This window comes from Annulohypoxylon truncatum (assembly GCF_022578515.1).
Source record: "Annulohypoxylon truncatum strain CBS 140777 unplaced genomic scaffold F4807scaffold_26, whole genome shotgun sequence".
NCBI classification, from domain to species: Eukaryota; Fungi; Ascomycota; class Sordariomycetes; order Xylariales; family Hypoxylaceae; genus Annulohypoxylon; species Annulohypoxylon truncatum.
The window spans coordinates 236,384-250,413 of record NW_025953812.1 but is presented as its reverse complement, the minus strand read 5'-3'; the positions used below and the strand labels follow the sequence as shown (position 1 = coordinate 250,413).

The window sequence follows — 14,030 nt, the reverse complement described above, 5'->3', positions numbered from 1 at the left end:
TTCCCGCCATAGGGGAGGCTATACAACGCCACCATAGTCTTAATTGACGGAATCTCCCAGTCTAAAGAGTCAGGGAAATATTCGTCGACATTATTCAAGATATGTTCAACAGTAAGCATCGCGAAGTCTGATTGTGCTGATGGGGTGATAGATCTCTCTGCTGCTGGGTGAGTTGTGGGAGTGATGATGGATGTTTTGAAGAAGAGAGTTGCCAGAGTGGACTGAGGAGGGAGTCAAGGCTATTTATGTTTTTGGGCCCCCGTCTACAAGCCTCTGCCTACTCCTGAAAAGGCAAGAGTCCCTACGACCTTCCACGACTGCAACGCTGTAAAGGGTATCTTCAGGCGTGATCCGTGAGTTGCCTGAGAAGCTGGTGGAAACCTTGTATGTTCTACTCAGTTAGTGCGGATGACACCAGGCGGGAACGTCATCTGTCTTGCCATACTCCCTTCATTAGCTGGCGTGAGAGGCGAAGTCGGATCCCTGAGCACAGTTCCGTGATGCATTTGTAGGGTTGTATCACAAGCAGGTCTGATATGCCCATGTCTTCTCTGCTTTCCCCTTCTAGCACCGATTCAGTTCGCTCCCATTTTCGAGTTTGTCACCCCAAGAATACCCATTTTAAGGGGCTGGAACCGATTCACATCTGTTCGGTTTAGGCTCCGAAGAATGAAAACTTGAAATCTTCATCCAATTGCGAGAGATATGGTGGCTATTTGGGCGCCAATATACATAGGTATTGCGCTTGGTTTTAGGAACATGATATCTTAGGAAACTAGGTACCTCCTAGTCTTGATTTGTCTCATGGACATGAACTAGTAGCGCACGCCTCGAAAAAATTATTCTCTTCAATTTATGAGGGGTCTAGCTCCATAAGACAATCGAATCGTCTCCGTAAACTGTATCTTTGCACCGACAGCATAAACCTCCTTTGCTTTAGATGCGCTGAGGCGCCTTGGGAACTGCAGAGTTTGAAAGACAATCGCATTCAATTAGACCTAGCAGTTGTGCCTTGAAATAGAAAGGAGGCATTAGGTTGGCAACCAACTCAAACAATAGATTCTCTGAAGTAGTAACAATGGCAAGTATATAGGCCAGCTACCTACGTGCAATGGCAGATAGGAGAATGATGCCGTGGGAAAAAAAAAAAAAAGAAAAGCCACTGATACACCTGCGATATTCACTCCCGCAAAAGCACGGTAGTCCAGACTACATAGTGCCAAAATTCATCCAGGACAACCACAATAGCCTCAGAATACCCGTACTGACGGTTCTTCGGACTGTAATCAGAGGCGAATGTCAACCACTTTCTTCGCTTGGTTCAGTTTCCTAATCTTCATGACTTGTCGCGTCTGATAACCCCAATAAATGGCCATCACTACCGCTAGTACGAAGGAAACCCACGTCAGGGCAGCGAACTTTTGCCCGGTAGACACGGATATCCCGATGTGTTCACCAAGATTGTTTATCTTGGCTGCCTCCTTTCCGCTTGCTGTTGCGACGATATTACCGACAAAGAGAACGAAGGCCGCCAGCAAGGCAATGACAACGTTCGCCCAAGACATGCCAATGCTGGGTTGGTAAAGCCACCCAGCGCACAGAATAAGGGACAGAGCTGAAAAGGTAACCGCTAAAATGTACAATCCACCCAAGGCTTGGAACGGCCCTGGTATCTTGTCTAACTCATTCTGTAGGTCCGTCGTTATGCCAAGCTTGGCCAAATTCAGATGTAAAGGGCCGACATCTAACTGGTGATCGAGGAGTGCGGTTATGTTGAAGAGAGCGGTTGATCTTCAGCACATGACCTGCACAGGTACACATCAGGGATACAAGGGAAATATATAGGTACTTACAAGTTTTCAGAGGCTGTGTACAGTTTGTCACGTTATATTCAGAGCCAGGAGCTGTTGAGTTTGGGATGAAGGAGCCTTGGCAGACATCCATAACGTGGACAGAATACCACTGTTGGATCCCAATATCCTTCACGAGCTTGCCGGCGATATTATCTTGGATACCCGAGACCTCTGTGATACCAGAGCTAATAGCTGATTCAACCGCCGCAGTTGCGCTTGAGCACAGATTGCCCAGGGCCCCCCCAAAAGTCCCACATACTGTGGGTGAACGACCACTCTTCACATTGGTTGGTGTCGGGATAAGGTTCTGGCCTAGTGTTGAGGTGTTGAATAGGAGAATGTGGTAATCTTCCATAAAGCCGGGTTTGCTGCCAGCAGTGAGGGCCAGCACAGTCAGTACGAGTGTTATAAATGCGATGATGATGCCGATTATGGCACGAATCTGTTGCGCTGAAATCCGTTGAAATGTCGTGTTTATTATTTGCACTTGGGTTCGTATTTCGTGGATAGCCATCCTCAAGCTCGGTTCAACTGCGAAGGAAGCTATGCGACTGACTGAGATACACCGAGAGAATCACAAAATTGAAACAACAGAGGGGTATCGAGGGAAGCGGAACGATCAACCATTGCCAAGAGCTTGAACAGGAAAACTTGCATAGGATTTATAAGGATGACGAGTCCTGAGACCCTGACTTATAGCCCCCAATCCCCAAAAATGTGCGCCCCGGAATAACGGCGACGGGGGGCCTCATGTCCCTGGACATTCGGCTCTGGGGACCCTTTCTTCGGTATTCCGGCAAGTCTCTCCTTTTGACGTAGGGAAATAAAAGATTATGGACCTGCGCTATTTCCCAGGCCATACATCGGGTGTAGCGGGAATCGTGTTATCAAATGAACAATTATCTCTACCTAGGTATTCCCTTCCGGATACCTATTCTGTTCGATATAAAAGCATGTTGTTTCAAATCACCACTTTCGCGGTTTGGGCCTTCACAGCTACGGCAGGTGCCGCATTCATAATTACGAAACCCACTCCCGACTGGGAGGTCGTCGATATCCATCCTACGTCCAACAAAACCCCTAGGCAAACTAATGAAGCCGTGTTGAAGCGACGTATCAACCAGGCCCCAGAAAGTCTAACGATCGCTATCATCAACAACCAAGGAGGGCCGATCAGCACTTCTCATGCTTCTAATGTCGGTGGTCCAAGCCCGATCTGGGGTGATAATGGACCTGGCACCATTTCTAGTGGAGGAGCAGCAGCCTTAGTCGTTCCAACTGGTTGGGCGGGCAACATCGCCATTTACGAAGCTCCAGTAAATGGATCCAAGCCTGCCCCAGCAACAGATAGCTCTTTGATCGAAGCGTCTTTTGTGGTTCCGGATGGGTATGACACAGCAGTGGCTGATATCGACGTATCTTATGTGTAAGTTGTTGGTCTTCTTGCAAATATACTTCTAATAGGATTCCAGAAACGGCTTCAGCAACGCTATCACTTGTGCCTGCTCCAACATTGTCGTAACCGGGTGTAGCCTTGACCTGTGGGATATGAACGTCTGTCCCACTAACGACGACAACGGCGGCGCTTGTGCCAATCCCCTTCGGCCAAACCTGAACGCAACCATCGCGACAACATTCTTTGCTCCATGTCAAGGGGCAGCTTACACATTCCCTCACGACGATGGGGCCAATAGCTGGGGCGAGTGTCAGAGCGGAGAAATTACCTGCTGCGTCGGCACAGCCTGCTTCTCAAATCCTAAACAGTCCTCCAGTATTCAACGCAGGTAGAGAAAGGGGGATAAATGGGTAGTTTCTTCAATCGCAATTCCCAACCCACTTCATATATTGATGTACTTGAGCCTTTAGTCTCCCGCTTTATCAGTTTTTCACAGCGTCAATTACCTACTCTATTACTCCTACTTTGAAAATATGAAGTACTTCTATTTGATCGTGACAGGCAACCTAGAAGAATGCTACTGTGCATGTACCTTCATACACAGAGGTACGTCGCAAGATGATGAACTATACATGATAATATCCCTATGCCGCGGCCATAAAGAGAAATTGCGGCATCCTGTTTGAATTGATTTTAGCTAGATACCTAGATTCATACTGCAACATGACTTTTTGCTCGTCCCCAACAGCCTAATGAGCAATCTTTTACTATCGGTGCTGTCAATTTGACCCTATCTGCCAGAATTATATTTCACGCTCCACCCTTCAATCTCATTGATTTGATACCCTCTGTTAGATATCTAAGTAGATACTAGGTAGGTATGTGACTTATACAGGTGCGACGGGTCCACACTTTCGACAATTCAGTAACCGTCCGCAAAGCTCACACCTCATAGATCTTGGTCGAGGATTATCCATCCGCAATCGCTCAAACCGCCCCACAATATCAGCGTCAGAACCCCGTCTTTCTCTCTGATCCGGAAGCTGAAAGCGAACTCTTTTCCGAAAGTCGCGACGTGTATGACAGGAGTCGGGACTGGGTCGTTGTGCAATTCTTTCATTGTGGGCATGGATCTGCTGCCGAACATCAGGGGAATGAGCAGTATCAATGATACTTCTTCGCCGCTCAGCTAGGCGAGTAAAGGAGCTATTATACCCTTGATCAACCTTCGACTTTAGCACTTTGGGTGACTGAGAGATGACCCCATGACGTTTTTGGCTAGACGAGACATGGCGGTCAATATCGTGTGGTGTGATGTGCCTATAAGAGACCGAGTTCGTTGTACAAGTAGAGCCCCTTGATCTTTTTGTGTTTTGGATGTAAGGGGGATGGCGGTCATGTCTTAGCTTTTCAATTGCAGCCCAGGACGGGTCAAAAGAAAAGGGGTAAGGAGTCGGGGGACGACGTAGTGAATTGCCCCAAGGAGACATTTTCTTTATTTACTTCATTCACAAGCAATCACGTAAAGAAATCTTCGTAGGAATAAATTAAGGGTAAAAATGTTTCTTTAACTTACCTGTCTACCTTGCTTTCACGAGCCCAAGGACCCGGCATCTCAGAGATAGATACTAAATCACGGATCGCGGAACCGCACCTGGGAAACCGGAACTTGGACGATCAAAGTTATCATAGTGGCCAAACCCGAAAAGTCGATCTTTCGTCGATCCGTTAATAGAACGGTGCGTGTGTCCCGGTTGTTTGGTAGGTAGTCTACATGTAACCTCAAACCAAGCCCTGCTGAATCCTGTTGGTTTCCAACCCTGCCTCAGCCCCCAGCCCTACCCACCATACGATGTCCTCGTTTTATCCAGAAATATATCTTGAAAGGACCGCGCCTTTCATATATATACCATGCCTCCATGATCAGTTAGGAATTATTTACAACAGTCCCCATTCGAACAGCTATAAAACCTATCTATTTCCAGCAATGGCATACAGGAAACGCACGAGAAGCCAAGCTCAAAAGGTCCATAGGAGGTTCAACGAGAGACTGAACACTCTAAGGACGAAAATCGAAGAACTCAACGCCATTAAGGAAAACCGAGCCATCATGGTGTGGACAGACAAAGACAAAACGTTGGCCTGTGGCGACGAACAGCTCATGAAGAGGTTGGGTTACCCTATTGAAACTCTTCCGTATCGGACCCGTCATCCCATATCATCACCCACAAACTCGGCTTCTTCAGTTTCTTCCCCTTATCATCGTCCTCAAAATGGAAACGAATTATCGGAAAACGAGGAAATATTCAGTCAAAGCTCGCTCCCGGCGAGGAAACATCTAATAACTTATGCGAATGGAGATGGGTTGATATCAAAGTGGAAAAAGGAGAAATTGGATATATTGGCTTTCGACTTTTTTAGCGATGACTATTAGACATCCGCCAGCACTTAATTTTATGTGCCACGTTAGCTTTTCATGTGCATCATATTTGGATTTTGGTTCAGCCCTACCCTAGATAATAGATACCGTATCGTCTTTAAGGGACATATAAATCTATTTGGCCAACTCAAGTACACTGCTGTTCAAATTAGCTTCACCCGGGCTTTAAGCAAAATCCATCATGTCACGTTACTAGGCACAGCAAATACTTGAAGTGCCGTTACTAGAAATAGCGATGTTGCTACACCAGGTTACTAGAAACAACAACAATCTAAAGTCGCGTTACTAGACACGATGGATTCTCCTACTTCGATTACTAGGCACAGCATGCTGCATGAAAGCCAAAAACTAGGTTACTAGGAACCAAGAGCCGTGGAATCGCGGAATCTATGTTACCAGAAAACATGGAAACCTTGTAGTCCCGTTACTAGACATCACGGTACCTATAAATAGCTTTACCAGAGTCCATAGCATTCCGAGACAGCGTTACTAGAGACCATAACATTCCGAGACAGCGTTACTAGACACTCGCTGAATAACGTCTTCGTGGAGAGGGGCTTAGCTGTAGAGTCAGCTCGATCCTAATTATAGAATACGTCCCAAAGTAGTAGCTGTTCGATACCAACGGAGATATATGAGCAAGGATATCGGCATCTGCAAGCGTTCGTCTCAGATTTTCAAAGAATGTGGGTCGGGTGGGGAGACCTGATCACACATAAGAGGCAAACCAACATGAGTGAGCGATACCAGGTCAGATAAGCCTAAACAGAAATTCTGCTTGGTTGCTACCGCCTCGAGCAGTTTATTCAAGTTAGGTGTCATTAAGCCCCCAAAGGGCAAATGCGGATCGGCCAATGTTGACGGCGATTGCTCGGAGAGTTTTGAGAGCCGGGAATGTTACTTCTTACTGCCTCAGAAGTTTTACCTTAAGGCTCCTTATAGAGAACCCCGACAAGGGACTTTCCTATTCCTGAAGTCTGGTCACTAACAACAGGGATGTTATATTATCAAAAGTCCCTATATCAAAACGGTTCACATCCAACGAGACTTGCCGATTTAAGCTAGTATCAGCAAGGGTTTATGTCTTACTTCCTTATACGCAACCTGTGAGGTAGATAGAGGACCCAAAGGAGCTCTCAGCTGGGTTGAGTGGGGTGGATTGCTATAAAAACATGAAGCTGAGTCTAAGACAGGCTGACAAACTTTGACACGAGTCTACAAGCCGCCTATCTAGTACCCAGATGCATAATGCTATAGGATAGTGGACTGATTAATGATTGGTGACTGGGTACCTAGGTAGTAATATTCAAGTATGTGCAAAGTCAGTATGGTGAACAAAGAAATTCGTAGCCGGCTCAGTGTTCTCATTGAATACATAGATTCGAAAGGTGAGGGCGACCACCAACGTCACCAGAGAGTCACAAGCAGGGTTTCTAACTAACAAAAAACTTCAACTTTAGTTGCAGACCACGTGGGAGTTCGTTCGTAAGCACTAGAGATGACGAACTATCCATCCCTTGCTTTGTATCACATTCCGCTATCGTGCCTACACTTGCGCTTTGATTGGTCCCGGCAATCTGGTTCTGCCTCAGGTAGCAACTCCCAACAACAATGGTAACAACGCACCCTCGTCCATCCACTCGCAGCTCGGAATCATCACAGAACAGGACCTAGGATGATAAAAGTAAACTCGGAAAGTCCAGCTTCGTATTGTTTATCAAGATAGATTCTATAAGGAATCGGCCCCAGCATGGCCTTTACAACTTGAACAACTTGCGATCTTTCTGTGTCTACCTAGGAGTTATTGAGGTATTAAATAATCAGTCTTCGTGCTAGATCCTTCCATATACGCCTCTTTTCAATGGATTTACCACAATTGGACAATTCTCAAAAGGGCGGATCGCCACAGTCAGACATCCTACGTGAGGAAATTCAGCAACTAAAAGACGAAAACGAGTACCTGCGAAAGAAAATATCCGAGCTTCAAGAGGCACTGAACTATCTACACAGAAGATATGCCGTTGATTTGATTGCGAAAATGGCTCTGTTGCGAATGCGAAATTATCAACACAACCGATGGGTTGATCATCAGAGCGAGCTCCTTGAAAATCTCATCAACATAATAGATATGGCCTTTGAAAAACGCAAGGAAGAATTTAATTTGTTGGGTACGGCTAATGAGGGAAAGGAGGGAGAGGTTGCTGAGATTCGCATTTATCGTGCGTTGGACCCTGGATCTAGAATTTCGTAGTCTCAAATTCTGGTATTTGACGTCTTTTCCTTGAATTTTATTCTCGAAAGGTATCTTATGTGATTTCCTTCCCAGCCCTTAGGCCGAAACTTTTAACACACCCCATCCTCCATCCCGTTTTGCACGACTATCATTATTGGGTTTTCCATTACCCAAGGGCCTGGTCTCATGTTCGTCGACAAAGTTTCGTGAACAACACCCGCTTTGCTATCGCTTTATGTCTAGCGGTCCAATTTACTTCATGGACTATCATAAATAGATACCTACTAAAGCGAACTTCATGCTAACTGAAGATCCAGTCTCAAAGACCCTTCATCCCAGGTTACACTCAGGGGCGTCTTAGTTGGAATCCTCAAGGTCCCCAGAAGGCCCATAAAGATCATATCATAGTGGAGATACGATTCTATGGCCTAAATAGTCTTGTTATGTACCGTACCATGTGCCTAGCCCATAGGATAGGGGTAAGCGACGGGATTTTGTCATCAAATACGCTTTTATATACGCTATTATGTACCTGATCTATTTCTATATCTGTCGACAAGCCTTTCATGGACTTAAATGGAAGCTACGCTCTTCATTATTCACATCGCCTACTGTCAGAAGCACTCTCTGTGGGAGCTGGTGATTGGAGATCGGCCACATAAGAGATCGCGATAGCCTCGGGTGGCCCCAGAAAGGATCCGTCGGCAGCTCGCCCTTAGACAGAGTGAACACGTATGTACACCGCATTTCCCCGTAGGGGGTAGTTTAGAGTTCCTTGCGCAACAACGTCGTTGTTACTTGGTCCGTCTCATCACACGTACATGATGATTCGGAGGGTTGCAACTCCTACGCTCCAAATTCGTCGACTAACCAACTTATTAGTACGCAGAAGTTGTAACCGGCTGAAAATATCCAACTCATAGCAACCTACCTACAATTTGTCATAATGCAGACCTATGAGGTAGGGAAATCACATCATTTTTACGCGAGATGCTCTGAACCCCTAAAGACCGAGGTGCCAATCCAAACCCCTCTAAACCAGACAACCCAATGCTATTAAATTTACCTACAGCAGGCGAGTCTCCCGACACAACTAGCTTCCTCTCGGAAATGGCTAACACACTGGTAATTGGATTTAGAACAGGTATATCTTTTTTCTCATGAAAATACCCGTTGATTTGATACCAGACTATCAACTTCGTATGGTGTCAATCATGCGAACTATTGCAAGGTGTTCAGGGGGTAGCTGGTGGCAAGTGCTATTGTGTAGTATGAAGCACGACACAACCAGAATGAACGGTCAAGCCGTTTTTCAAAAGCAAGAAAGTGCACACTAGTTCCTTAGTCAGGATTGATGCCTCACCTAGACAGTTAGAAGCTTTCCTATAGGGGATTTCGGAGATCGGTCTTACAGGAGACAGCGATAGCCTCATATGGCCCCATTGGCAGCCGGCGCTTAGACAAGAAGCAGACAAAGAAGGTTCCATCTATGTGTACCGCATCCCTGGTAGGGAGTAGTTTAGAATCCTTCGCGCAACAACATCGTCATTTCTTTCTCCTTTAGGTCTGCATCGTGACATAGACCTGCATGGGCGGAGAGAAAGTAATTCTAGAAACAGCTCTGCGGCCCCTAACGTAATCTCCTTTGTTCCTCCTTTCCCCTTTTCGGCCCATGCGTGCCTACCTTGGTCCACGTACTGGTGGCAGCCTGCCGATAGAATGGTCGACGGAACTACTGTTAGAAACTATCCCATCGCCATCCTAGCTCAGGCGGCCTCTCTTCGTAACTCCTGGACTAAACCTTCTTAGCCAGACATTAAAAATTAGGTAGAGAACGCTGTGTAGAGTTTTAATGTTCTGGACAAATTTGACAGATACCAAAGTACCTATCTAGGTAGTTAATTTCTAGTTACGTATCCGTACAGATTCCTTGTTAGTAAAGGAAGTATTTACCTCTGTTTCTTGACTCGGTCACCTTCACAATCGTCAAAATAGTATGCCTTGACGAATCCCTCAAGAATAGAAGGGGAATGCCTACCCAGGTGCATACATGCAACGTTGCACGTTTGAGCACGCATGCGCTAATTTTGCTATTGGATCGGATACGGACGGGCGAAGCAAAAATAAATGAAGGGAAAGAAAAAAATGGGGGAAAGGCATGATGTTTGAAATTAAAAACGAAGACATGAAGTATTTGTTAAGAAGAGTGAACTTCAAGATTATACAACTGGTACATAAAGGGGCATGTCGAGTGACAAAGTGGGTCTTGAATGAAATGCTCTGATTGGAAGAGACGGTTGATCACGTGCAGTAAACGAATCAATCAAAAATCGGAAGGCCTAACATCGACACGGATATTACAGAGTTCAATAAACCGCCAAAGCATCAATGCTACTTATAGCTTATTATCTATATTATTTAACAAAACTTCAAAAGCGCTCTCGATTGAATATCATAAAGGTATAGAATAATAAGTTTTAATTTGAAATGGGGCTCAACAAGGGGCGAACAAGGGCTGAACGAAGGCTGAACGAAGGTTCAACGAAAGTTTAGCTGAGCAGTAGCTAAGCAATAGCTAAGCCTATACAAATCATACAGCAACAAAATTATATTGAACTGAACCGCAGCGGTTCTATAAAAGAGAGATACTGGCAGCTCCCTAGAAGGGCCCAGATACACTTCTCTTTAGTTCTAGAGGGCTGAATATCACTGATCAAGGTATATCAAATCAAAGAACAAACTCTAGGGCTTAAAACGAAGGTATAATATTCGTGCGTGGTAAGCGTGTGTCCTCCAAGTTCCCTAAGGTGAACTGCTCAAGGAGAAATACTAAGCTAGAGTGCTGACTAATCTAAAACCCCAAACTCAAAGAGTGAGGTCTCCATCTCTATACTTCAGTTCAATATCAATTGATTCAGCAATTAAAGAGCTTCATTTTTACATACATTGTCTTATTTTAGACTAGTAGGTACTACTTAGACAAATAATTATAAATACCTACTTACATGCTATAACTCCTTATAATTATAGAGCCAGCAGCGCTAAGCCCCCTAACGATACAAGGGCTACAACGAAAAAATACAGTGTTCATACAGTGTTTATACATTATGATTAAGAGTTTTGAGGCTTTGGCGGTTTAGCTCATTTGGCGCACCGTCCAGCTACCCACGTCTGCATGAGGCAAGCCACTTAGTCATTAAGATTAATACGAGCCGTACGAGATCTTTTAATAGGATCCCCTGCTCAGTTACGGCTCCATAAGTGCGGCTATTACCAAATGACGGGTCATGGTGAACAAGGATCCAGGTGCCGAGACACGATAATGGCTTTGATCCACTGTATCCTTACTGGCGGGCTGAATTTGTCGACAAGGAGCTAATAGGCTATGATGGCAGTATGCGTTCCTTTGTGTTGACGCATTTGGCAAATATATCATGGCATTGTCAAGCACCGCGTCCTCTCTCTTTCCTTCACGTCATTCCCTAAGCCGAAGCCGAAGGACGTCAACATGAAGTCTTTACTGACTTTGACATCGATCGCCAGCTTTCTGAGCCAGACTGCGCTTGGCGCGCCCCGGCCGGTAAGGCGACAGAACTCGACCCACTGGTCCATACAAGAGTGGGATGCGATTGTCGTCGGTGCCGGAACTGCTGGAATCATTGTAGCAGACCGGTTGAGTGAAGCTGGGAAGAAGACTCTTCTATTAGAACTCGGTGGCTCTTCGTACGGAATCACGGGGGGCACCGAGAAGCCCGCATGGCTTGACGGAACGGACTTGAGCCGAGTTGATGTACCTGGTTTGTGTGAGTACTTACCTGTACATTTCTAGAGTACATTGGACTAATATCTTCGGCAGATAAAAGCATCTTCAATGGGGGTACAAACATATTATGCCCGCCAGGTGTTACGAATTCTTTCCAGGCCTGTACTATCGGTGGAAACAGTGCAATCAATGCTGGCCTTTACTTTCAACCTCCAGCTTCTGATTGGGACGACTGGCATCCGGAGGGGTGGAAGAGTGTTGACGTCCAAAATGCTACACAACGTCTCCTAGACATGCAGGCTTCCGTAACTAGTTACTCGGAAGACGGCAAGTTCTACATGCAAAGTGGTTATGAGGCAGCCAAGAATTGGCTTGTTGACAGTGCCAATTTCACCGAGGTGTCGTTCAACGAGACTCCAGATAATAAGGATAGGGTATTCGGGCGGCCTGTCTACAATTACATCGGTGGACAGCGAGGCGGCCCGACAAGGACCTACTTACAAGACGCCCTGAAGAGAGATAATTTCCACCTGCAGACGGGTGCTCATGTGAAACATGTCAACCATGTTGGCGGCGTGGCTTCTGGTGTGACTGTCGCGGTTGACGGCTCGGAGTTAGAAGTTTCGCTTTCTAAGAACGGTCGAGTTGTCCTAAGCGCCGGTGCCATCGCTACCCCGGGTCTTCTAATGCATTCCGGTATTGGCCCTCTTGACACACTTTTCAACATGTCCGCAGCTGGAGTGATGCCATTCAACGCCACAAGCTGGGTCTTCAACCCGTCGGTTGGCGAAGGTCTCTTCGATAACCCGAACACGTTCATTGAGCTCTCTGGACCGACAATCCACTCATACGTCCACAACTACAATGATCCCATCCCTGCGGATAGAGATCTCTATCTATCTTCTCGTAGTGGCCCGTACGCATTCGCATCTCAAACCTCGGCTTTCTGGGCTTACCTGCCCAACCCTGACGGCACTAAGACTGGTCTCCAAGGCACAATTGATTCGTCGGGGTTCGGGGAATTTACGAAGAACAATACCATTACACTTAATATCTATGGTACCTCCGGCCTTGGCTCCGCGGGAAGTGTCATCCTCTCCAACGACGGGAATTTCACGCCAGGCCCGAGCTCCGACGTCTATTACAGTGATCCCCGTGATGGGTTGACCATCGCGACGTTCATCCACTCTATCTTCCAAGCCTTGCCGCCTTCGTCACCTGACGCTCCAGCAGCTGAAGGTCTTACGCCGCTCAACATTCCTCAGAATTCAACGGTGGAAGAAATCCGAAAGTACATCACGACGTACTCCACATATGCTGTCGGCTCAGTCCAACATTGGTCTAGCTCGTGCAGAATAGGGAAGTGTGTTGATGCCGACACGAAGGTCATTGGCACCGAGAACATTCATGTCATTGATGCTTCTATCCTCTCGCCTTTAACCGTGAACCCTCAGTTCGGTGTGATGGTCGCGGGGGAGAAGGGCGCGGAACGAATGCTGGCAACTTGGTAATGATATAATGTGAATATGTAGCTTGAAGTTTGACTTGTTCTAGACGGCGTTGATCTTATACCACTTGGAAAAATAATAATAATATCCTAATGATAATATGAGTGTCAAACTCAAGTTTGCAAGCAAGTTCGCTCTCAGTCTGAACTTCCTTCATCACCTTTACCAGCATCATCGAATGTGAAGTCAAGCTTACCACGATGATTCACAAAACCCCGTGCAGCCGAAATGGGGTTATGGAGGGAGGGATACCCATTCCATCTCCAATTCAAGAGTTGCTATTGGATGAGGCTTATATATCGGGGCTGGTCCACTAAACAAGGTAAACTGTATTCGAGTCTTGTAGTCTCAACTGGTTGAGGGATCAAGCTAAAATCATCGGCCTTGGTAGTGGAGCTAGGGATGTTATGGGGCTAGACCCTCCAAGCTTTGCATGATATGTACCCAACTTATTCGCATATGTAGTATACCATCCCCACTGCAAGTAAAATTTTCATCATACGTACCTATGTTACCAACTCAAATGATGAGGGCCTTACTCGATGAGCCTGAGCCTACCTTCGCCAAGTGCTCATACGATCTGTAGGTCAATTCTAGCGAGTACCCATTTGATACGCAATGCAAGCATGGCAGAAAACTGCTATCTGATTTCGTTACTGCTCAAAACAAATAGTAAATATAGGTTAAAATGATAAAGGCATAGGTAGCCAGAGGAAAGAAAACCAACATAGGTAAAAAGCAAAAAATAAACATGCTGATTTCGTCCAGGTTCGAACTGGAGACCTTCAGTGTGTTAGACTGACGTGATAACCAACTACACCACGAAACCATATGAAC

At 46.0% G+C, this 14,030-nt stretch overlaps 4 protein-coding genes and 1 non-coding gene across 5 annotated transcripts; 3 read left to right on the top strand and 2 right to left on the bottom strand.

Annotated features, from left to right (window-relative positions):
- Positions 1-1,247: 1,247 nt before the first annotated feature.
- F4807DRAFT_469155 (actin cortical patch SUR7/pH-response regulator pali) lies at positions 1,248-2,367 on the bottom strand (the record flags this gene model as incomplete). Its single annotated transcript, XM_048002679.1, has 2 exons — positions 1,248-1,744; positions 1,854-2,367. 2 exons carry the CDS (start codon positions 2,365-2,367, stop codon positions 1,287-1,289), a joined length of 972 nt encoding a protein of 323 aa, XP_047852165.1. The 3' UTR covers positions 1,248-1,286.
- A 439-nt stretch (positions 2,368-2,806) lies between these two features.
- Positions 2,807-3,641, top strand: F4807DRAFT_462450 (uncharacterized protein; the record flags this gene model as incomplete). Its single annotated transcript, XM_048001825.1, has 2 exons — positions 2,807-3,279; positions 3,326-3,641. 2 exons carry the CDS (start codon positions 2,807-2,809, stop codon positions 3,639-3,641), a joined length of 789 nt encoding a protein of 262 aa, XP_047852164.1.
- A 1,595-nt stretch (positions 3,642-5,236) lies between these two features.
- Positions 5,237-5,683, top strand: F4807DRAFT_462449 (uncharacterized protein; the record flags this gene model as incomplete). The annotated part of the gene is made up of 1 exon (XM_048001824.1): positions 5,237-5,683. The coding sequence occupies one exon, from the start codon at positions 5,237-5,239 to the stop codon at positions 5,681-5,683; it is 447 nt and encodes a 148-aa protein (XP_047852163.1).
- Positions 5,684-11,246: 5,563 nt separating this feature from the next.
- Positions 11,247-13,525, top strand: F4807DRAFT_173084 (putative cellobiose dehydrogenase). The gene is made up of 2 exons (XM_047993488.1): positions 11,247-11,725; positions 11,779-13,525. The coding sequence occupies exons 1-2, from the start codon at positions 11,431-11,433 to the stop codon at positions 13,194-13,196; spliced, it is 1,713 nt and encodes a 570-aa protein (XP_047852162.1). The 5' UTR covers positions 11,247-11,430; the 3' UTR covers positions 13,197-13,525.
- A 423-nt stretch (positions 13,526-13,948) lies between these two features.
- Positions 13,949-14,022, bottom strand: F4807DRAFT_t106. Its single transcript has one exon. It is a non-coding gene; the product is annotated as a tRNA-Val (tRNA).
- Between the last annotated feature and the right edge of the window lie 8 nt (positions 14,023-14,030).